Source organism: Prosopis cineraria, unplaced genomic scaffold (assembly GCF_029017545.1).
Source record: "Prosopis cineraria cultivar Desert tree isolate PC_DT_omini unplaced genomic scaffold, ASM2901754v1 PC7, whole genome shotgun sequence".
Classification (NCBI taxonomy): Eukaryota; Viridiplantae; Streptophyta; class Magnoliopsida; order Fabales; family Fabaceae; genus Prosopis; species Prosopis cineraria.
In genome coordinates, this window is record NW_026555338.1 from 27473963 (window position 1) to 27499423 (window position 25461).

The following is a 25461-nucleotide window of genomic DNA, read 5'->3' on the forward strand; positions in this document are numbered from 1 at the left end:
GAGTATGAATTTACATTAATTAATTGTTCAATATATTATAAAGTTTAAACCAACTAGTTTAATTAATTATTGAGTCCAAAATAGATTGATCCTTTTATTCTCTTGTGTGGAACTTGATAAATAAACCACACAAGTTTATTTTATATAGAATCCAACCTACAACTCTTTTAAGAGTTAACTGGTTCCTTATTATCATATTAAGTCATAGATTATAAAAAATTATTAATTAATAATTCATAAGTGAATTGACTTCGCCTATTTGCTAGGCAGACATCATGCAACATGCATTATAAGCTTCCATATGAAATACTCTCTCCATTTAAAAATATAAGATATTTTTTATCGAATCTTTACCCCTAATAAAGCGTTTAATTGTTTTTAAATTAATACTATCTTTTCAAGTTTACCTCTATTTAATAGAGTATTTTACTTTAAAATAAATATAAAATAATTTATTCATTAGATGTATTTTTTAAAAATAATAATTAATGCATTACATTTATAAATTTTTAACTTCTCAAAAAATAAATTATATTTTTTAACATAAAAAGTATTCAACTATCGAGTAACTCACTTCTTTCTACACATTAGAGGTGATTGAGATTGTTATGAGTTTTTTTTTGTTAAAATGTACCTTTAACTTTTTTATTTTATATAAAATTTTATTTTAATTCTTTAATTTTATAAAATATTTTTTCAGTTCTTTAACCCAAAGTTAATTTTATCAACAAGAAATTTTTATATTAAACTTTTAAATATTAATAAAATATTATCTTGACATATTAAATTTAATTTTTTAAAATAAAAATTATTGACATACAAATACATTTGAAATTAACAGTATTAGGAATAAAAATTGAAAAATTATTCTATAAAATTAAAGCATTAAATTAAAACCTGTTATAAAGTTACAAAATCAAATGTGTATTTTAAGTGATTTTTTTTTTAAGTGGCTCAGAAGTATTGAGGACAATTTTATTTAAGATTTAACCACAAGAGCATCTCTATTCTTCAATATTGATTGTAAAAGTATGACACAACTGCAAAAACCTTAAAATACCACAAATGACCCAGGTCCCGGGGCGAATAAAAACTTTGACACAATGCGCATTCCTGTTGAGAACTAGTGAAAGTCCTTGTGAGAGAAAGACGAGAGAAATGCTCATAAGAGCTGCTTTTGAACCAATTCTTAAAATTTAGACAAAGACAAACAAAGACCCTTTAAATTCAACCCAATGAATAGTTTTCTGATGTAGCATATCAGCCATTCTTCCTGGTAGTGAATACTGAATACTTCAATAGGAGCCATTTTTTTTCACTCTCAAGTTCAAGCCAGAAATTCCCTTTTGTTTCTGAGGCTGCACTTTTATACAAGAGAGGAAAAATATGAGTTGACTTAGCATATGAAAGAGGAGAGAAGAATAGAATATGACCTCTTGTCCTTTCTTTGTATAAGAGGATGAATTTGCAGAAATATGGATCATTCTCATTATGCATCAAATCTCAGGAAGAAAATTTAGTAACAAGGTCTAGAAATGGATTAGGCTGTTAAAAAGACGCAGTAAGCCTGTCATTTCAAAAACAACTTGAACTGGAAAATTACATCTCATTAGAAGAAAAGATTGACAACTGATTTGGAGGAACTCATATAATGAATCCCCACAAAAAAGATTTCCTTAAACTCTCCAAGTTGCTGATAACATTCTCAAAATTCAAGTTTCATTCCTGCTTAGGAAGAAAGTAGGTTTTTTCTGGAAAGAAAAACAGTTTAACTGTGCATCTAACTGTAATATTTTTGCAAAGAAGTTGTAGATTGCTTTGGACGATCAAGTGAACTAAATTTGGTAATGTTTTTCTCCTTGTCAAGCGAAATTGAATTTATGGGTGCTGAGGACACAGCAAGTTCAACAGAGCTAACTACAAAGCGGAGTGCTTCCATACCTTATGATTCAATCTTGATAGATTTTGATTTTCACTTCAACACCATTCATTCCTTAATGTAGAAGTATCCTTCGGCGAACCCAATGAAATCTGCACCGAAATTTAGAGCATTACGCTCTTCACCAGGGCAGTACACTGTATGTAAGGAGAGAGTAACAAATTTCATTATGTGACCAAAATGAAATGGAAGGCTTTATTTTTGGCTGCTTGTAAGTAACATATGACCCGATACTAGCTAGGAATGGGATGGCAATGCAAAGCATTTAAGTTTAATCAATGTTATTCCAATGAGAGGTTGAGAAGGACCCTTACAGCCTCAAACCCCCCAACTTGGTGAGTTCATTCTCAAAAAATAACACTGTGTTGATATTCTTAAAAAGATAAATGGATCTTGAACAGCTACATGAAGTGAAAATTTCTTATCGAATCATTCATCCTCTTCCAATCAGGAGAAAAGATTCAAGAATTGTAGTCACCTTCCCCAGAAATGTGTAGAAAATTGTTATGTGTAGTTCCCACAAGCACCACTTGATAAGTTACTATTCTATATGCCAAACAAAAATTCAATTGTGATAAGGTGAATCAAGTCTGAGGTCAACGCTATTTGAAAAGGGAGAATGGTTCCTCACCAAATATCTTCTTTAATATATTTTTGTCTACACTTCTAATTCATTCATTCCTTTAAGATGTTTCCTTCATTGATCTCTTTTAAATCTACAATGAAAAGTAAAGAGGTAAATTTTGAGCTATAGGTAACTACACTATTGCACATCAAGTGAGACATATTCTCGTCTAAATGGTGAGTAGAGATTATATATTTCACTGTGGGATGTTCAGGAATATTTAAGTAATAGAAGAATTCATTTCATTGTGGGATCAAATTAAACAACAATGAAGGAATAATCTCAACAACAGAGGAATCTCATAATAGGAATTTACCAAAAATACACATGGGAAGGTCTTAGGCATGCAATAATTTGAAATAATGAGAAAATTCAAGAAGCATAATTACTCAAATGGAGAAATGGTATAGTTTCACAGGATAATGCAGTCAAAGAAACCAACCTTACAGTAGTACCAGGTCATCACACCTCAGCTCCATCTTGTGGCATATGATATTGCAACCCCATTTCCATGAATTAAAGATGCCTTTTATTGTTGGCTTGGCTTAAAAAAAATGCCTTTTATCAATAAATGAGAAGATAATTAATTGGATAAAGTCAGGCAAGCAAACCTGGCAAACATATGCAGCCCCATCAAATAAGATTTTAATGGCAATGAAATCCATCTGCAGACAATGAGCACCTCCTGTCCTGAAAAGAAAATACAAATGTGAAACATGAAAAGTCAAGATGATACGCCAATATATAAAATTTCATAATTGAATAAAACAAATTATACAAATTAAAGGGCCAACTTAATAGAGACAGAAGCCCCATCAAGCCACTGCTCCGTCACGTAGAATATAACACTCCTACTTCATTTTCATGAATAAATTAAAGGGACTTTTATTAGATATCAAGGAGGAGATACTGCTAGAAAGTTACCAGACATAACAGCATATATAGGAGTCATCTAGGGGCAGCGTCTACATCTTCACTCAGTCTTCATGACCAGATACTTATGGTTGGGATGTGATAAATTTTGGGTCGATCTTCTCCTTTCTTCCTCTTGGCACGCTGCTTAAGCAATGGACAATCATAACGGATGCTTAATTCAGAAAGGGATCTCGGTATCTTCTGGCATGTCTTTGATACTCAGTATTGGACATTGACAAAAAGATAAGGATCTAAGAGAATGGAGGTGGAGAAGACCCTTGTAATTTATTCCTTTTAATTTTGAGCATTGGTCAAATGAAAGAGTGTGAAGAGTGGGTGGAAACAATCCCTCCTCAGGGAATGACTCCACATCTTCAAAGTCATCACCAATGGTAAGTTCTTCCAAAGAGAGGATCTCATGCAATCCCCAATCCTTGCGAGACGCAATGAGTTTGGGGCAATTTATGATATGAAGATGTTTGAGGTTTGAAAGCATGCCTCCAGAGGGAAGTGGTTCTATCTCCGAACAATTTTTTAATGTCAAGTCACAAAGAGGTAAAACCATGCTTGTCAAGCACCATGTTGGCATGTCTTTCGTTGAAATCTCCTTACATATCTCTAACCGCAGCTTTTCGATGGTAAAGGCCAGGGGAAGTGAAGTCTCTAGATTTGGGCACCCTTCAATTTCTAAAATTTTTAATGAAGGAAGGCGCTGAGGTAGTGACATCGTCAACCTTGGACAAAAGCATATAAAGAGTTCTTGAAGACATGGGAAATTATCACAGTCATAATATATATTCCATTCTTCCCATGCTTTCATTCCATCGATACATAAATATGAAAGGGACTGAAAAGGAGTAGTTGAGGAGCCATTGCCATAAAACTCTGGACCAATCACCTTTATTCCATCCAATCCGCTAATAACAAGTCTCTCAAGGAAAGGTAGTTACCCAAGTGATGGCAAGTTGACGCAGTATTTACATCTCACCAAATATAAAGATACTAAATTGGGAAGATGAGACTCACTCAACCAATTTGGAAATCAAATGCCCCCGTAACTTTCAACAGATAGCACTTTTAGATTATAATTTGGCTCCAGCCCTCCAATATGTACTCTTTTTGTTTTTGTGACACTTCATGATGTTTAATCCATCCCCATCTCAAATTTCAAATTGACCCCTCTAGCATTCATAGGGTCACTTGCATTCTCTAGATTCAAAATATTTAATGTACCCCTTAAATGATTTAGGCCTCCTAATTCCCTTAAATCATATGCACTATCTTCCCTCACAACAAAATGAGTCATTGTCCGGAGATGCTTGAGCTTTCCCATGTACCTAGGGGTCTTCCGTATGCAGTAATAACATCCTTCTAAGTCAAGATGATGCAAGTTAACAAGTTTGTGTAACTTTGATGGCAACTTTCTCAACTTGTAGCAGTTTTTTAATTTCAACGTTTGCAAAGTAATCATTGAACAGATTGAATTTGGCAACTTCTCAATATTCGATATAGAAAGATGTAAATAACGTAAGTGCATCATATTGTTGATACTGTTTAACAACCTTTTGACATTCCAAGCCTCATCCAAAGATAATGAACGCATGGATTTTAGATGATTAAACCATTTTGTAATCTAAGGAAGCTACGTAATTGGTGGCACATAGAAATGTTCTTGAATTTGATAGGATAATCATGGGTTGGGCATGAAATGTAACGAATCTCCGTTGAAACTTCTTGCACCCACTTGCCCTCTAGCCGCAAACAAACCTTACCCATCACAGAGTTGGCCAAGTCATTCAAAGGGTCATGCATGATATGTTAACCTTAGTATCTCAATTCTCACAAATCAAATAAGATTTAAGGATAGTGATGTACGTACCTGAAGAATCCATGGTTGAATGCGAGACCTTGATTACCTCAAGTATAGACAGACGCACAACCCACTAGACCCCCATAGTCTTTAGAGAGTGCAGAGATAATGGAGCAGAAGAAAATGTATTGTGTGTATAGTGGTTATCAACTGATCGACTTATAAGAAACAGATCAGTAACTGCTTTATTAAATAATTAAATAATTATATTCCATTATCTCTGACTCAGTAGTTAAGAGAAAGGGAATAACTGACGGCTACTGGGTTGTGGGTTAGGCATCTGCCCATTGGGCTCACTTGTGTGGTCTGCCTATCACGGTCCACACAGTATCATAAAGACTAATCTATTTGGGTTTATTAATTAATGTTAATACATAAATAAATATTCCAACAATCTCCCACTTGGATTGTATTAATTAAGCAAGTTGTATAAGCAAGCCACAAACAAAATTCAGAAAATGAAACTTCACAAAATCACTGGATCCTATGAGGAAACAAGTGATATAATGTCTCATAATCTGAATAAAATATGAAATTTTTATTCCAACACAGCTCAGTAAGATAACAATATAAATCATTGATTCTTATAGGGAAACAAGTGATATGCATAGCGTACCACAACAAAATCATTGAATCCTATAGGGGTACAAATGATATAGATGCATTTAACTGAACTGAACATAACTCACAGAAGAAAATAAAGCTTAAAGAGAAATTGCAACATAAAAGATTTTCAAACTCCCACTAAGCCAGGGCATTAAAAGAATTCACAATACCCATACAAGTTGCATGATTTTGAAAAACTTCTACAGGTAAGCCCTTGGTCAATGGATTTATAAGCATCTGCGTGCCAAGAATGTGTACCACACGGGTCTGAGATTCAGTAATTTTCTCTTTCATAAACATAAGTTTGATATCAAAATGCTTTGCACAACTAAAATTTCTATAGTCATTAGCATAGTATACTGCAGATTTGTTATCACAGTAAATGGTTAGAGGACATAATATTAACTCAACTAGGCGCATGCTAGATATCAACTTCCTCAACCATATAGCGTGACGTGTAATCTCAAAACAAGCAATATACTCAGCTTTCATAGATGAAACTGCTGTAAGTGTCTGTTTCACACTTTTTCAAGAAACAGCTCCTCCAGATAACATGAAAATGTAGCCAATCGTGGATCTACGATCATCTAGACAAGAGGCAAAATCTGAATCTAAAAAGCTGACAATTTCAAAATTTTCTAATCCCTTAAAGTCATAATCAGAATACCTAATAACCTCAAGAGAATTTGTCCTTTTGTAAGTCAACATATAATTCTTCGTACCTTGAAGATACCTCATAACTTTCTTAGCAGCTTTCCAATGATTCAGACTTAGATCATTTAAGTATCGACCTAGCACTCCAATGGCAAAGGCTATATCTAGCCGAGTACATACTTGAACATATATAAGGCTGCTAATAATAGAAGCGTATGGTATCTTTCTCATTTCAGCCCTCTTTTGATAATCTTTGGGACACTATAACTCTGACAATAGCTTAACTTTCTGAACAGGAGCAGGTAAGGGAGAACATGAATCCATTCTGAATTTCTTAAGTACCCACTCAATATTGGTGGTTGTGATAAACCAAGAATACCACGATATCTTCACGATGAATCTGTATCCTAAGAATAAATGAGGCTTCACCCATGTCCTTCATGTCAATATAGCTAGACAATAGGTGTTTCATCTCATTGAGGAAATCCATTGATTGCTGGCTAATAAGATATCATCAACATAAAGAACAAGAATGGCAAAATTGCTCCCATCAAACTTTTGATAGATACACTTATTCGAGACATTCTCAACAAAACTGAACGAGGTGATAACTTCATCAAACTTCAAATACCACTGCCTAAAAGCTTGTTTTAGCCCATAGATGGATCTCTTCAATCTACACACTAGATGTTCTTTACCAGATTTAACAAAACCATCAGGTTGTGTCATGTAGACTTCTTCATACAACTTGCCATTCAAGAACGCAGTCTTGACATCCATCTGGTGAAGATCAAGATCAAACTATATAATTAAAGCTATTACCATTCTAAAAGCATCTTTGGTGGATACTGGAGAGAAGGTCTCTGTGTAATCAACACCTTCTTTCTAATTGTAGCTCTTAGCTACAAGTCTGGCTTTGTATCTATCAATTTCACCTCTAGCTCTTTGTTTTGTTTTAAAGACCCACTTGTAACCCACTAGTTTAAAACCCTTTGGTAGCTCTACAAGCTCCCATATGTGATTGTGGAATATAGAGGCAATTTCTTCACTCATAATCTCTAACCATTCAGAAGAATACGAGCTAGAAATAGCCTCTTGGTAAGATATCGGGTCTAAATTATCAATAGCATTTAAATCAAATTCCTATAAATACACCATGTAATCATCTAGAATAGCAGTCCTGTGAACCCTTTAGGGCCGTCTTGGTTCAACAACCAGATCCTCATCACCTTCTAAAGGTGGTTCATCTTCAGTTTCATCCTGATCCACAACATTATTTCTATCAACATGAGGGGTTGTCACGATAGGCATAGGCGAAATACTGCTTTCATTATGTAAAGTAATATGCCTAGGCACAGAGCTCCTACTGTCTAAGGCATCTTCAAAGAAATAAGCTCGGTCAGATTCAATAACCTTAATAGTGTGATTTGGACAATAGAATTTATACCCACAAGATCTGATGCAATAGCCAATAAAGAAAACATCAATAGTTTTAGCATCAAGCTTTATCTATTGGGATTGTAAGGTTTTGCATGTGCTTTACAACCTCAAAATCACATATGCTTCAGTGCATGAGTCCTTCCAAAATACAATTTATATGGAGTCTTTGGAACTAACTTGCTCGGAATTTAATTGAAAATATAAATAGTAGTTTTAAGCGCATCACCCCACAAGAATTCTGGCAATGAAGAGTGACTGATCATGCTTCTAACCATATCCATGAGAGTACGATTTTGCTTTTCTGCAACCCCATTCTGCTGTGGGGTACTAGGTAAAGTATACTGAGCTTCAATGCCATGCTCTTAAAGGTATAAAATGAATAGCCTAGGGTTCTTGCCAGTCTCAATATATCTCCCATAAAATTCTCCTCTTTTATCAGATCTTACACATTTGATCAACTTGTCAGATTTCAATTCGACTGCTGCCTTAAAAGTCTTGAATGTATTAAGAGACTTGCCGTTTTTATGCAAGAGTTCAATCCATCCATGACTAGAGTAATCATATGTGAAGGTGATGAAATATCTGAAATCACTTATAGCCAGAGGTGTGATAGGTCCATAGATGTCAGTATGGATTAGGTCTAAAGTATTTTCAGACCTCTTTGCCTTTTTGATTCTAGCTCTTGTAAGGAATTTTCCCTTATACAATCAACATAAGTCTCAAAATCTGAGAAATCAAGGTCTTATAAGATACCTTGCTTAGCCATGCGCTTCAATCTCTCTCTAGAGATATGACCCAAACGACGATGCCATAACATAGAGGAATTATTATTAGGCCTTTGACATTTATGCCCAATGGCAGCATTGATATAGAGGTTAGGAAGTTTAAGTGACCAATCATTCAATTAATATAAATCATATATCAAGGAAGTGTAACCAACATTAATAGAATCAAAACAAATATTAATTTTCTCATTTCCTTGGAAGAATGAATGGCCACAAATATCCAATGGAGAAGTTGAAATCAAATTCCTTTTCGCAGAAGGTACATAAATAACATTGTTCAAATTTAAAACATGACTAGAATTTAAATACAAAGAAATACTTTCAATGCATTTAACTGATGCCTTGCTCCCTGCTATGCCAAAGACTGACCTCTGTGCCTCACTTGGAACCGTTTAGTTTCTTTGCCCCTGTAGAGAATTCACAACATGTAGAGTGGCACCAGAATCTAGTCACCATGAGTCAAAGAAGTTTCAATAGTATTAGATTCAAAACAAACTAGAGCTAGAGGGGCAGTTTGAAGAATTATACCTTCACTTTCTTGTTTATTCTTCAGTTTGAAGCAATTAGCTTTAATATGACCCTGTTTCTTGTAATAATTGCATAACCCCTTAAAGGATTTCTTTCTCAACTTCTCACTCTTATCATCATCCTTCTTAAAAGTTAGATTATTAGGCTTTAGGGCCTCATGCTTCTTCCCCTTTTTCTTATACAACCCTCCAGATTTGCTGCTAGAGCCATGAGAAACATAGTTTATTGAGTGAGAGAGATTCTTCTTTATAGCTTCCTCTTCTTGAGTAACTATTGATATCATCTAGTCAACAGCCCATTCAGCTTCTTGTGAGTTGTATGAAGTCTTCAAGAATGCATATTCCGATGGTAGTGATTGAAGAACATGGTGAACTAAGGTACTTTCATCCAAGTCAATTCCATATGATTTAAGCTGGTTATAGTAATGAACAAGCTTCAAATGTGCTCCCTGACACCAGAAACTCTGTCATATCGAGTATTGTCAAGAAGTGATAAATAGTAGTTCTTTTAAGTCTTGTTAACCTTCTTGTATTTGTTACCAACAGCTTTCAAGTATTCCACTGCAGTATCCTTTTTAGGAATGCTATCCCTAATTTCCTTTTCAATTGTGTACTTGATGATCGCTAGACAGATCCGGTTGGACTCACTCCATTGTTTATAGAAGGCCATTTTAGAAGCATTGGACTCTAAAGAGAGATCTGTTGGCTTGGGTTCTCTCAGAGCTAAATCTTTCTTAGAAATAGTCAGATATATATTTAGAGACTCTTTTCAGTCATCATAGTTAGTCTCATTAAGAGCCTTCACAAAGGATAGTTGCACAAAAGCAAAAACTGAAATCACAAAACAAAAAATGAGAAATATTAATTATGCATGCATAACATAATTATAAAACAGAATTCCCCAACAAGTAATTATCAATTATGCAACTATAATTATGAACCAAGAATGCTCAAATACCATAAAGATTTAGCTTATATAAAAGTCCATACAAAATAATGCATTAAATATTTTCATACTTATAGGATACAACAAATATCAAGTACATTAAAAAAGTGCTATTAGTCTATCTTCAAAATCAACCATCAAAATCATATTAATAATGTCACATCTATGGGGTATGTCTATTATTAATGCTATAAGATCCTAAGCATTATCAATAATTCAAAAAGTCATAAATTTTATGACCTTAGGACAAAAATAATAATTTTAAAAGTCCTTAGAGTCTTTTAGGAATTAGAGAACAAGTTTGGGACTTAAGTGGAATTTTGAAAAGGTGTCCAGGGGTAAATAGGTAATTCTGGAAGATATTTGGGTTAAAATTGTAATTCTAAAAGTTAAGGGACCAAAATATAATTTCAAGAAATTTATTGGGGTCATGGCAGAAATTCTAGAAATTAAGGGACGAAGGAGGTAATTCTATCCTGGAATCAAAACGTAATTAACAGAAACATTTTTTTAAATCAAGCCTAGATTTTATCTGGACCCAACATAATGAAACTGAATCCTTAGGACCTGGTTTCTGACCCGTTTTGTGCTCCTCCTCTTTCTCCATTGGCTGCGAACCAGAGAAACCATAGGAGGGTGACAGTGCGGCAACGACGTGAGGAAGGGAAGGCGACACTAGCTACCACGCAACAACCCTGTCTATAGACAACCACGTACCATACAACTTCCGGCAGCCTTGAAGCTGCGTCTTCAGTTTATCCTTTCTCATGCCACGAATGACAGAGACCATGATAGAGCGACGCTACAGCAACGCCATGAGGAAGGGAGGACAATGTCATGAACTAGAAACAGGGGAGACTTCACCGGTAAACACAGCAGCAACCTCCTATCTGGTGATGCGTCTATGACAACCATCTCTAGTGTATCTGGAGCTATGTTTTCTAGAAACTTAGCAACAATCTAATACCAGTGGTCACGACAACAATATTGTCACTGCTCTCCAGCATTCTCGGCAATAGAAAGGGACTTCCAACGACTGACAATGGCGAATGCTGATATCGAGGAATTCATAGTTGTTATATTCTTCATTCTCCAGTAACAGGTCAGTGAAGAATGCAATTTCCTTCACAGTGAGCTTGAAAGCTTTGAAAGAATTTTCACACGATATGAAGAATTCTGAAGTATTGCAATAATGAAAAAAAGATGGGATACTTCACGGTGGGCAAGGGTTTTAAGATTAGAAACTCACGACAAAATCCAAACAAACATCAAGTAATAATATATGATCATATTAAGTTGAAAAACAAAATTCAACATGATACGCAAGAGGTTGAATTGAGATATACAAATTAATATTCAAGACTAGACTTTAATGCTACGTGTTAATCTTAGTATCTCAATTCTCATAAATCAAATAAGATTCAAGGATAGTGATGTGCATACTTGAAGAATCCATGGTTGAATGTGAAACTTCGATTACCTCGAGTATAGGTAGACGCACAACCCACTGGACCCCTATAGTCTTCAGAGAGTGCAGAGATAATGGAGCAAAAGAAAATGTATCGTGTGTATAGTGATTATCAACTGATCGACTTATAAGGAATAGACCAATAACCGCTTTATTAAATAATTAAATAATTATATTTCATTATCTCTGACTCAGTCAGTTAAGAGATATGAAATAACTGACGACTACTGGGTTGTAGATTAGGCCTCTGCCCATTGGGCTCACTTGTGTGGTCCACCTATCACGGTCCACACAAGATCATAAAAACCAATCTATTTGGGCTTATTAATTAATGTTAATCCATAAATAAATATTCCAACATGATATAGTAATTACCACCTTCTTTTGATGCTTCAAAAAATGACCTTAACTCCAAAGCATTGAAATGCCTGCTTCTTCAATGCTCTCTCTTATTCCATTAGAATACAATAAGCCTTCTGCTATCTACAATTGGATTAGAACATTCTTATCTATTGCATAATCTTTAGGAAAGATGGAACAATAAGCAAAACTATGCTTGAGATTTGAAGGTAAATAATGGTAACTCAATCTTAAAGATGGGATTCTATTGCTATCATCCTCTGATAAATTCCAAATATCACTCTCTAAAATCTTAACCCAATCCCGAGGAGATGGTTTGGTGTACAATAAACTTCCCAGTGTTTTAATAGCTAAAGGCAATCCTCTACACTTTTCAACAATTTGCCCACCAGTTATTAGAAGATTTGCATCTTCACCATGACATTGGTTATTAAATGCATGTTTCACAAATAACTTCCAACAATCTTCAAATTGTAATGATTTTTGCTCCATACATTATCAAGAACTAGGAAAAATTGTTACCCATCAACTTCTCTTTAAATGATGTTGTTGTAAGGTCAAATCACCTGATTTTTTGGTTGGACAATCTAGTTCTTGAAGAATTGATTTTGTAGCTTGACCAACATCAAATTCGTCAGAAATACAAACCCAAACTTTGTGTTGAAATTGATCTTTAATCCTTTAGTCTTCATAGACAAGCCATGCAAGGGTTGTCTTACCCATTCCACCCATACTGATAATAGAAATCACATCCATTAGCCGCAATTCTCACCCACATTGGGTGATAATAACATCCTTATTATTCTCTCTTTATTAGAATCTCGACTATATATACTCTCTTCATCAATTAATGACGTTGCCAAAAATCCTTTGAAATCTTTCCTGTTTACTCCCACTTGAGAGTGCGAATTAAAGCCTTCCTTCAAAACTAATTCGTCCCTTTTGCTTAATAGGAATTCCAAGTGAGCCACTAATTCTCTGATTCTCAATTCAATTCCTTTTCAAAATGGATTGACAATGAAAGTACTAAAATAGTTGTGTAAGTTACCTGTGAGGGGATGAAGTTGAAGTTGCAGCTTTCGTTGAGAGGCCTTAGTAGCAATCTCATCGAGCCAATTCTTCACATAATGGTCTCTGTATTGTCTTTCCTTAGCATCTTCGATGACTTTGTTGATGCACTTAAGAGTAATTTCAAGTATTTTCAGCAAGAAGCCATTCCGGTGCCTTCCTGCTAGAAAGAAGTCAAGAACGTCACCAGAAGCAAATCTCTCAAGAGCAACCTGAATGGAAGACGAGAGAAATACTCCAGCCACCAGCTCGGCCATGGTATTTTAGATCTCAGTAAAAGGAACACAGAAGGTGTTTGTTGAGATACAGCGAAGGGATAAGAAAAGTTAAAGGTGGCTTCACTTAATCAGTTAACAAGATTGAGATTATTAGTGTAACAAGTCAAAATAAAAATTGTCGGTATCAAAGTTCACATGAAAACTCAGCAAATACTAATTACAGCTATTATTAGGATCATTAGATTACAATAAAATTGGGTTGGCTTTGTCCAAACTTCTATATTGTTCTTGTTTATGGTAAAAGAATTCAAAGTTCATGCAAACTGAGAAATCCGTTGCTAATTACGAATTACAGTTAATATATTACATGTGTCCACATACTTTAGAAGACAAACAGGTGCTAAATAGGTACTTGAAATGATCCTCCTCCTCCTCCCCCTTTTTTTTTGCCCCTCTAGTTTAGATATGCTTAGGAAGATAAATTGTGAAACCTTTAGCTCAAATTAAGTGTGTGTTTGGATAAACATGTTAATCAATTTTTTGAGGAAAAAAAATTGATTTTTGCCTCAATTACCCAAACATTAAGTTTTTGGTTAATCGATTTTTGGAGAAAAATTAATTTTTTTCTGAAAGTTGCCAATCCAAACTTTTATGGAAAAGCTATCAAAAAGTGTTGGAAAAAATTATAAAGAAAGACCGAAGAAAATATTATAAAGAAAGCACATAATTTAATAAAATAAAACCAAACTCTCTTCTTTTCTCTTTTTTTTAAAAATAAAATTCAAACTTTGTATCTTCAAAAAAGTTACTAGCATTAGTTCCTGTTAACCGTCACCCTTCACTTAGTACTTACTATAAAACTAATTCAAATAAAATATTAATTAGTAGAGTAAAATTAATTTAAAATTTAAAGTCATGACAAAGATTGTTGCAAAGGTCCAGAGAAATTTTGTATCATTTGTGACATTGTTACATTTTTTATGTTGCCAAAATTTTAAGGCAGTGCTTAACATCTTCGTTAGATATGGCACTTATCCATAATGTTATTAGAGATCAATTTGTATATTATCATCTTTATAATAATTTAATTTGAAAAGCAATGTCTGTTATAGTAATTTATATAGTTAAAATTGATTCTGATTAAATTATCCAAACATCTTTAATTCTGTTAAAATTAATTTTAAGAAAATGATATCTAAACAGATTGCGTTATAACATAATCAACTATGATAAAAATCTATCATTTAATCAATTATTTTCATAATTTATTATATCCAACTGAAATTCAAACGAGCACTAAACTATTTGAAACACCAAGAGAGACATGCTCTCATTTGAAGAGCAATTAAAGATAACATGAGCATGTTTGAATTTTGTCTTATTTTTTATTTTTAAAAACTGTTTTATAATATAATTTTTATAATTATTTTTAAAAAAATTAAAATAAAAATATGTTTGACTATATTAATTTTAAAAAATTTTTAGAATTAAAAAAATAAGCAAATAGTAATGGCACCATGTGGTTAACGGTAATGGTTTATGATAGAAATTTGTCAAACTAATTACATTTTCTAATAATCAAATGTAGTATGTTTTTAAAAACAATAAAAATAAAATGAACACAATTTTAAGATGTTTTCATTTTTTTAAAAAAAATAAAAAATAAGAACAATTCTAAAAACACTTTTTAAATTAAATCCAAAATACTTATCCAAATAATTTTTTAATTTTTTATTATTAAAAACAGAAAAAAATTTAAAAATAAAAACCAAGCATATCCTATACTCTATTTCATCCTATGTGATGTGGTTGAATATGCGAGTATAAAAGAATCAATTTTAGATGATATTGTTTTCTATGCTTCTCAATCTCATAGCAGTTGCAAATAAGTCAGGAATTACCATTAAACTATTATCCATGAGGCATTAGGTACACTTCATAGTGCAAAATGCATATGACAATTGGTGGTTTGGAGAAATGGAATATACTTTGAATAAGGAAACCTTATTTTCTACTTAATTGTGTAGGTTTCCTACTTAATTGTGTCATTAAAGGAAAGAGGACGGTACCTCTGAATTTTATTAATAAACCCTCACTTATGGTGGAGGAATATCGTGGTTACATTAGATATTGCCAAAAAAGAAAAAACAAAAGAAAAGAAAATGTACAAACCACAACTTAGCATCGTTCTATTTATACACCTGACCTATAACTTCATGACCATGATCATAGAAACACAATTCTAATTCACAAAATTTTTAATCTTACAACAAGGTAAAAGAAAAGATTATAAAAACTAAAAGCAGAAGTAGAACAGAAAGAAATACCTACTCACTAAAATCTATCTTGCCTTCTAACAATAGGGAGACTCTTCTGATGTATAGTCATGTACCTTTTGACATTTGGCACTGTTGAAATTTCTGAAAATTTCATTTATTTTTCTTTCTCACTCCTTTGTTGAGTTGATGCTCGTCAACTGACTTCTTTCTTGTAGTAGTCATGGATCGCGAAGGCTTCCAAGTTATTACTCTATATGCCAAACAAAAACTAGGGTTGTAATAAGGAGAAACAAATCTTATGACAATAACAAATTTGAAAGGAGGATGCTTCCTCACTAAATTTCTTCTTCATTTAATTATTTAATTTACACTTCTAATTCATTCTTCCACTCATTTCTCTAAGATGTTCCCCTCTTCAACTCTTTGAAAATCTGCTTGCCACCTTGCAAACGAAACCCTTAATTTCAAGGAAGATTCATTGTTAAACACCAAATGAGATATGTTCTCAATTGAATATTTGATAAAAAAAAATATATTTGATTGTGCTTTTTCCTGAATATGTATGGAAGAAAACAGGGGATGTAATTCTTTCTAATGAATCTAATCTAGCATAGCTTCAATATATCACTAAAGATCAGCATCTTCAACATCCGGATGAGTCATTCATTTGTGTGATTTGTCAGCAAAATACTATTTCTTTTTTCATATATAAATGAAGCCAACATAACAATGTGAGTGTTAATTAATCTTGCCCTGTCTCTCTTTGGGAGCCATTGCCAAAGTAATTGACAATTGAAAGAAAAGTTAAAACACTAAATTTTAGTCAATAATAATTATAACAATAGATATTATCAAATAAGGAAGGAGGGCCATGAGAATGCCAAATAGAGCCTAGTTGAGACATTATGAATTGCACTAAGAAGTGATAATATAATTGATATGTTTGAGCAGGTCACTACCTCATAAGATATTTTTTTTTTTAACACGTACTATAACCACTAAAAACTGTTTATGTTCCAGCAAAAAAAAAAAAAAAATCAACCAATGAGTCCGTGTGCAATTCAAGTGACGCAGCATTGGTGAGAGTGAGAATAGAAGATGCATACAAATGGGCCTTCAAGTGATGTTTTCAAGTGTTGTCTCCGCAAAACCATGTTTATTTAATTATTAATAATTCTACACACTATATATATATATATATAACCAGAGAAAAGAAATGGAAATTCGAGAAGAATTAGGTCAATGGGAATAATGTAGGTGTAGGAAGTACCTTGACAAAGTAGCTCTTCGAATTTGCAAATTGAATGTAGGCTTTGAAATCTCAAACTGATGCAAGATTAGGCTGAATAAAAATCTTTTGATGTTATTTCTCAAAAAAAAAAATAAAATAACGATTAATAAAGGCACGCAATTACCATGCATTTGTTGTAAGAGGAGAGATTGACTTTAGCATATGGAAGAGAAGACAGGAATAGAAAATGACTTTTTATTCTTTTTATATAGATAGGATTATATTTAAAAATAAGATAAAATATTAAAAGGGAAATCAATATCAGCATTTTGTTGAGTAATATGTACAAGGCCATGCATGAGAGAACTAAATGTATGCATTCTAATCATGTATAAAGCCTCAGTATTTGACCAAAATGACCTTTATAGCCTTAAAAACCAGCATTGATGTGCCTTCACCCACAATATATTGAAATTTGAAAAATCTGGTCTAATTAACACCCCAAAATAATAATTAAAATAGCTTGGTTTGTTCTCATAATCACAGTATATATGTTGACAAATATGTACACATATATGCGCACGCTCTATCTCTCTCTCTCTCTCTCTCTCTCTCTCTCAAGAAAAAAAATGCTGAAACCTTGAGTCCAACATTAAGTGAGACATGTTCTCATCCGAATGTTTTTCTCCTGTCAAGCGAAATTGAATTTATGAGTGCTGAGGACACATCAGTTCAACAGAGCTAACTACAAAGCGGAGTGCTTCCATACATTGTGATTCAATCTTGACAGATTTTGATTTTCACTTCAACACCATTCATTCCTTAATGTAGAAGTATCCTTCGGCGAACCCAATGAAATCTGCACCGAAATTTAGAGCATTAAGCTCTTCACACAGGGCAGTACACTGTATGTAAGGAGAGAGTAACAAATTTCATTATGTGACCAAAATGAAATGGAAGGCTTTATTTTTTGGCTGCCTGTAAGTAACATATGACCCGATACTAGCTAGGAATGCGATGGCAATGCAAAGCATTTAAGTTTAATCAATGTTATTCCAATGAGAGGTTGAGAAGGACCCTTACAGCCTCAAGCCCCCCAACTTGGTGAGTTCACTCTCAAAAAATAACACGGTGTTGATATGCTTAAAAAGATAAATGGACCTTGAACAGCTACATGAAGTGAAAATTTCTTATCCAATCATTCATCCTCTTCCAGTCAGGAGAAAAGATTCAAGAATTGTAGTCACCTCCCCAGAAATGTGTAGAAAATTGTTATGTGTAGTTCCTACAAGCACCACTTGATAAGTTACTATTCTATATGCCAAACAAAAATTCAATTGTGATAAGGTGAATCAAGTCTGAGGTCAACGCTGTTTGAAAAGAGAAAAATGGCTCCTCACCAAATATCTTCTTTAATATATTTTTGTCTACACTTCTAATTCATTCATTCCTCTAAGATGTTTCCTTCATTGATCTCTTTTAAATCTACAATGAAAAGTAAAGAGGTAAATTTTGAGCTATAGGTAATTACACTATTGCACATCAAGTGAGACATATTCTCGTCTAAATGGTGAGTAGAGATTATATATTCACTGTGGGATGTTCAGGAATATTTAAGTAATAGAAGAATTCATTTCATTGTGGGATCAAATTAAACAACAATGAAGGAATAATCTCAACAACAGAGGAATCTCATAATAGGAATTTACCAAAAAAACACATGGGAAGGTCTTAGGCATGCAATAATTTGAAATAATGAGAAAATTCAAGAAGCATAATTACTCAAATGGAGAAATGGTATAGTTTCACAGGATAATGCAGTCAAGAAACCAACCTTACAGTAGCACGAGGTCATCACACCTCAGCTCCATCTTGTGGCATATGATATTGCAACCCCATTTCCTAAAGAAGCCTTTTATTGTTGGCTTGGCTTAAAAAAAATATGCCTTTTATCAATAAATGAGAAGATAATTAATTGGATAAAGTCAGGCAAGCAAACCTGACAAACATATGCAGCCCCATCAAATAAATTTTAATGGTAATGAAATCCATCTACAGACAATGAGCACCTCCTGTCCTGAAAAGAAAATACAAATGTGAAACATGAAAAGTCAAGATGATATGCCAATATATAAATTTCATAATTGTATAAAAGAAATTATACAAATTAACGGGCCAACTTAATAGAGACAGAAGCCCCATCAAGCCACTGCTCCATCACGTAGAATATAACGCTCCTACTTCATTTTCATGAATAAATTAAAGAGGACTTTTATTAGATATCAAGGAGGAGATACTGCTAGAAAGTTACCAGACATAACGGCATATATAGGAGTCATCTAGGGGCAGCGTCTACATCTTCACTCAGTCTTCATGACCAGATACTTATGGTTGGGATGTGATAAATTTTGGGTCGATCTTCTCCTTTCTTCTCTTGGCACCGCTGCTTAAGCAATGGACAATCATAACAGGTGCTTAATTCAGAAAGGGATCCCGGTAAACCATCTTCTGGCATGTCTTTGATACTCAGTATTGGACATTGACAAAAAGATAAGGATCTAAGAGAATGGAGGTGGAGAAGACCCTTGTAATTTATTCCTTTTAATTTTGAGCATTCGTCAAATGAAAGAGTGTGAAGATTGGGTGGAAACAATCCCTCCTCAGGGAATGACTCCACATCTTCAAAGTCATCACCAATGGTAAGTTCTTCCAAAGAGAGGATCTCATGCAATCCCCAATCCTTGCGAGACGCAATGAGTTTGGGGCAATTTATGATATGAAGATGTTTGAGGTTTGAAAGCATGCCTCCATAGGGAAGTGATTCTATCTCCGAACAATTTTTTTATGTCAAGTCACAAAGAGGTAAAGCCATGCTTGTCAAGCACCATGTTGGCATGTCTTTCGCTGAAATCTCCTTACATATCTCTAACCGCAGCTTTTCCATGGTAGAGGCCAGGGGAAGTGAAGTCTCTAGATTTGGGCACCCTTCAATTTCTAAAATTTTTAATGAAGGAAGGCGCTGAGGTAGTGACATCGTCAACCTTGGACAAAAGCATATAAAGAGTTCTTGAAGACACGCAATTACCATGCATTTGTTGTAAGAGGAGAGACTTCATTTGTTGTAAGAGGAGAGATTGACTTTAGCATATGGAAGAGAAGACAGGAATAGAAAATGACCTTTTTATTCTTTTTATATAGATAGGATTATATTTAAAAATAAGATAAAATATTAAAAAGGGAAATCAATATCAGCATTTTGTTGAGTAATATGTACAAGGCCATGCATGAGAGAACTTAATGTATGCATTCTAATCATGTATAAAGCCTCAGTATTTGACCAAAATGACCTTTATAGCCTTAAAAACCAGCATTGATGTGCCTTCACCAACATATATTGAATTTTGAAAAATCTGGTCTAATTAACACCCCCAAAATAATAATTAAAATAGCTTGGTTTGTTCTCATAATCACAGTATATATGTTGACATATATGGACATATATATGTGCGCTCTCTCTCTCTCTCTCTCTCTCTCTCTCTCTCTCTCTCTCTCTCTCTCTCTCTCTCTCAAGAAAACAAATGCTGAAACCTTGAGTCCAAGGTTAAGTGAGACATGTTCTCATCCGAATGATAAACGAAGATAATCAATATATTTGCATTTTTCGATGAGCTAAAATACGGACATGTATATGGAAGAAATCATTTTATTGTGTCCAAATTAAAACAACATTCACGGATATATACTTGCAGGAACATGTGAATTGGAATTGAGCCAGAACAACCTTACTTTAATATGATTCAATTCTTGATGAACTAACAGGCGCACTTGCTTACTTATAGAATTAACATAACCTATTTAAAAATGACAGATAAAATGTTTAAGCATCAGGAAATTAAAGTAATGCAAAACAAAATTTTGAGAAGAATCAATTACCAATAGAACAGAACAGCTTCCTATTTCTGCTTAAAATTGGGTGCGGTCCTTTGTTCTCTCTTTGACGAAATACCTTGAAGCCTTCAGGCAATGTTCCCAAGAGAAGAGAGGTCTCTGCAAATTATTTTTTTGTTTATATTTAATTGTGAGGGAAAATTGAATGGGACTTTTCGATAGACAATGAGGGAGCATCATGAATTCTAAACATACAGATCAAATGCAGAGAAAACAACTTCAGCAACATGTGACGTTATGAAGCAGTTCTCATGAGCCTTTGCTATTGGAAAATGCTTGATTGAAAAGCGCAGCAAGTTTCTGGAGCAAATTGTTGTCATTTGTTATGGACAAAAAATAAAGATAAGCGAGAAGTTGTTGAGTGAATAGATGAAGGCAGGAAATTAAAATTACCAAGTACAAAAATACATGGATGTAATTTACAAAACGTACCTTTAAACAGAGAATTACATATGTGTTGCTGTTTATCATATTTCGATGTGAGGGATGACTTTTGGGCCAATCTGGCCCTGTCTCCCTTTTACAGCGCTGTTCAAGCAGTAGACAATCAACACTAATACATAAATTACCAGATACAAAAATACGTGGATGTAATTTACAGAACGTACCTTTAAGTAGAGAATTACATATGCAATGCGATGTGAGGGATGTGAGAAATTTTGGGCCAATCTGGTCTCGTCCCCCTTTTACATCGCTTCTTAAGCAAGGGACGACCTTGATTAATATGTAAATAGGAAAGGGATCTGGGTAAGCCTTGCTCTGGCATGTCTTGGAAGCTTAGACTTGGGCAGCTAGAAATCTCTAAGGATGTAAGAGAATGGAGGTGGAGAAGGCCCCTGTAATTTATTGTTTTTAATTTTAAGCATTTGTTGAATACAAGAGAGTGGAGATTGGGTGGCAGCAATCCTTCCTCTGGGAAGGATTCCACATCTTCAAAGTCATCACTAACTTCAAGTTCTTTCAAAGATAGCAGCTCATGCAAACCCCAATCCTTGCCAGAAGCAATCACTTTTGGGCATTGCCTAATTTTAAGACGATTTAGATGTGAAAGCAAACCTCCTTGTGGAAGTGATTCCATCTCTGGACAACTATCTAAAGTTAGGTCATGAAGAGGTGGAAGCATTTCTGTGGAGCTCCATGTCGGCATATGCTTCATTGAAATCTTCACACACCCTCGTAAATGTATCATTTCGAGGACAGGGGACTTAGGAAGCGAAGTCTCAAGATTTTGGCACCCCCTAATATCTAGCTTTTTTAAAGAAGGTAAGTGTTGAGGCAGGCACGTTGTCAATCTTGGACATGCCGATATGTAAAGTTCTTCAAGGTATGGGAAACTAGCACCCTCATGACATATGTTCCATTCTTCCCATTCTTTCATTGAGTTAAAACTTAAATATGTAAGGGATGGAAATGGATCACTTAAGGAGGCATTCCCATAAAACTCTTGGCCGATCACCTTTATTCCACTAAATCTCGAAATCTCAAGTCTCTTGAGGATAGGTAGTTGCCCTAGCATTGGCAAGGTCTCACAGTTTGTACACGTCTTCAAACATAAAGACACTAAATTGAGTAAATTAGGATCACGAAGCTGGTTCGGAAATCGAATACCCTTATGGCATGCAACAGTGAGCTCTCTTAAGCTACAATTTGGCTCCAACACCTCCAAAGAACAATTTGGCTCCAACACCTCCAAAGAAATCTCTTCTAAAACCATATTTTTGAGGAAAAGGGACTTAGGAAGCAAAGTACCCAGCTTTGGGCACGCAAAAATGTGTAGTTTTTTTAAACAAGGAAGGTGCTGAGGCAGGCACGTTGTCAATCTTCGACATGCCGATATGTAAAGTTCTTTAAGTTTTGGGAAACTAGCACCCTCATGACATATGTTCCATTCTTCCCATTCATTCATCGATTTAAAACTTAAACATGTAAGGGATGGAAATGGATTACTTAAGGAGGCATTCCCATAAAACTCTTGGCCGATCACCTTTATTCCATTAAATCCCTCAATCTCAAGTCTCTTGAGGATAGGTAGTTGCCCTAGCATTGGCAAGGTCTCACAGTTTGTACACGTCTTCAAACATAAAGACACTAAATTGTGGAAATTAGGATCATCAAGCCAATTTGGAAATCGAATACCCCCATATTTTGTAATAGTGAGCTCTCTTAAGCTACAATTTGGCTCCAACGCTTCCAATACTTGCTCTTGTTTTTGTGACATTTCACGGTTTACCACTCCTCCCCAATTTAAATTCAATCTATCCAAACATTTCTCTTTCAATTTTGCTTCACTCCCTGTATCAAGATCATGTAGGTTTGCAAGATTTAAAATGGTTAGCATGCCCCTTAAATGATTCAAGGCTCCTATTTCACTTAAACGAAAACCTTCATCTTTTCCCACAAAAAAATGTGTCATCGTTTGGAGATGCTTCAACTTTCCCATATGTTTGGGCATCTTTATTATACCACTATTTTCCAAGTCCAAATGATGTAAGTTGATCAATTTGTGTAATTTTGGCGGCAACATTTTCAAACCAGAGCAACCTTTCAATTTCAATGTTTGCAGATTGATCATCGAGCACATCGAATTTGGCAACCTTGTAATGCTAGTCCTTGAAAGATCTAAATACCGCAAGTGCTTTAAATTGGTAATACCATTATTTAGTTTTCTGACCTGCCAACTTTTTGCCAAAGATAATGCACGCAAAAACTTGAGACGAGCAATTCTAGATAGCATACTGCCTTTTATATGATGAGAACCAAAGTTGAGAAAATTATGTAATTCATGGCACGTGAAAATATTCTCAATATTCTCACTCACTGTTGTACCATCACATGAAAGGTAACGAGTTTTTGCTGGAATTTCATGTGCCCTATCACCTTCTAGATGTAAAGAGAACTCTCCCATGATAGATTTTGCCAAGTCATTCAAAAGGTCATGCATAATGAAGTAATTACCACCTTTTTTTGATGGTTCCAAAAATGACCTGGACTCCAAAGCATTGAAGATTTCATTCCCCACTTCTTCAAGGTTCTCTCTTATTTCATTACTTGAATGCAACAAGCCATTTGCCATCCATAATTGGATAAGAACATTCTTGTCAATGTTATAATTTTTAGGAAAGATACAACAATAAGCAAAACAACGCTTTTGATTTGAAGGTAGATAATGGTAGCTCAATCTTAAAGATGGGATTATGTTGCTATCATCCTCTGACAAATTCCAAATATCATTCTTCAAAATCTTCTTCCAATCTCTAGGAGATTTGGTGCACAACAAGCATCCCAATGATTTTATCGCTAGAGGCAATCCTCCACACTTCTTGACAATTTCTACGCCGATTTGATCTACAACATGATGTTGGTCATTAAATGCATATTTTGCAAATAACTTCAAACAATCATCAAGTTGTAATATCTTCAAATCACGTATATAGGTATAGTGCATGACCTCAGCTACCCTTTTGCTACGTGTTGTTACAATAATTTTACTCCCTACAGCGACATCTTTAAAAGGAGTTTGGAATTCCTCCCAATAATGATTATTCTCATTCCAGACATCATCAAGAACGAGAAAAATTTTCTTGCCCGTCAATTTCTCTTTTAGTTTACGTTGAAGACCATCAAAATTATTTGCTAGTTCATCATGTGGATTAAGTTCTCTGAAAATTGTTTCCATAGCTTGATTGTAATCTGAATTTTCAGAAATACACACCCAAGCTCTATGCTTAAACTGGTCCTTGATATTTTTCTCATCATAGACCAGTCGTGCAAGGGTTGTCTTTCCCAACCCACCCAAACCCACAATAGCTATCAGGTCAAACCGATTCCCACTCGTGTTGGGTGACAATAAACGATCTATTAATTCCTTTCTATCAGCATCTCTCCCATATATACTGGATTCATCTATTAAAGATGTTGTTGGCGATATGTGGAGCCCTTTCCTGCTCACTCCTTGCGGAGTGCCAGGAGGAAGGCCTTGCCTCAATCCAAGTATCTTATTTTGGTTTATGAGATACTCTAGATTCTCAAGCACTTGCTTCATCCTTGACTCTATGCTCTTTTCGAGCAGCCTTTCATTAATGAAAGTAGTAAAGCAACCTCGTACCTTGCCGGTCAGAGTCTGCGATTCAGCATCCAGTTTCTGTCGCAATGCCTCAGTAGCAATCTCATCGATCAAGTCTTCAGCCTTGAAGACTTCATCCTTGAGCTCCGCAAGCCACTGCTTCACGTTACGATTTCGATACTGCCTTTCCTCGGCATCTTCAATAACCTGATTCACAGACAGAAGGATGATACGCAGCTTTTTCAGTAAGCCATCCTCGAGGTTCCTGCCATGGAAGAAGTCAAGAACTTCACGAGAAGCCAATTTCCCAAACGCCACTTGAAGGGAAGAGGACAGAAACGCTCCAGCTACCAACTCAGCCATGGTTTTCTCCTTAGCTAAGAGAAGGAATTGAGCAGCAAAGAAGAAAGGAAATGAGAGAAAGACGGCAGAAGAAACTGAGGGTGAAGGATATATAGGCGGATGTCGTTCACTTTGGTTCCAGGAAATAACTCTTAAATTGAAATCTGAGAAAAATAT

At 34.6% G+C, this 25461-nt stretch overlaps 1 protein-coding gene across 35 annotated transcripts; it reads right to left on the bottom strand.

Moving 5' to 3' along the window:
* Window positions 1-1136: 1136 nt before the first annotated feature.
* On the bottom strand, window positions 1137-25461 carry LOC129314855 (putative disease resistance RPP13-like protein 1). 35 transcript variants are annotated; one of them, XM_054958326.1, is made up of 11 exons: window positions 21488-25461; window positions 21312-21407; window positions 21075-21179; window positions 20865-20978; window positions 19243-19972; window positions 18931-19008; window positions 18766-18833; window positions 18332-18416; window positions 17701-18216; window positions 16971-17042; window positions 15470-15950 (listed from the first exon to the last, which is right to left on the bottom strand). In XM_054958326.1, exon 1 carries the CDS (start codon window positions 25303-25305, stop codon window positions 21502-21504), a length of 3804 nt encoding a protein of 1267 aa, XP_054814301.1. In that variant the 5' UTR covers window positions 25306-25461; the 3' UTR covers window positions 15470-15950; window positions 16971-17042; window positions 17701-18216; window positions 18332-18416; window positions 18766-18833; window positions 18931-19008; window positions 19243-19972; window positions 20865-20978; window positions 21075-21179; window positions 21312-21407; window positions 21488-21501. The 35 variants fall into 35 exon arrangements, with proteins under 35 accessions (XP_054814296.1, XP_054814297.1, XP_054814316.1 ...); XM_054958325.1 differs by having other exon boundaries at window positions 18766-18861; XM_054958320.1 differs by having other exon boundaries at window positions 16971-17026; window positions 17701-17790; window positions 18093-18216; window positions 18766-19008.

Bases quoted from the DNA above. Each gene is read 5' to 3' on its own strand.
- LOC129314855 (XM_054958321.1), bottom strand. From the start codon at position 25,305: ATGGCTGAGTTGGTAGCTGGAGCGTTTCTGTCCTCTTCCCTTCAAGTG.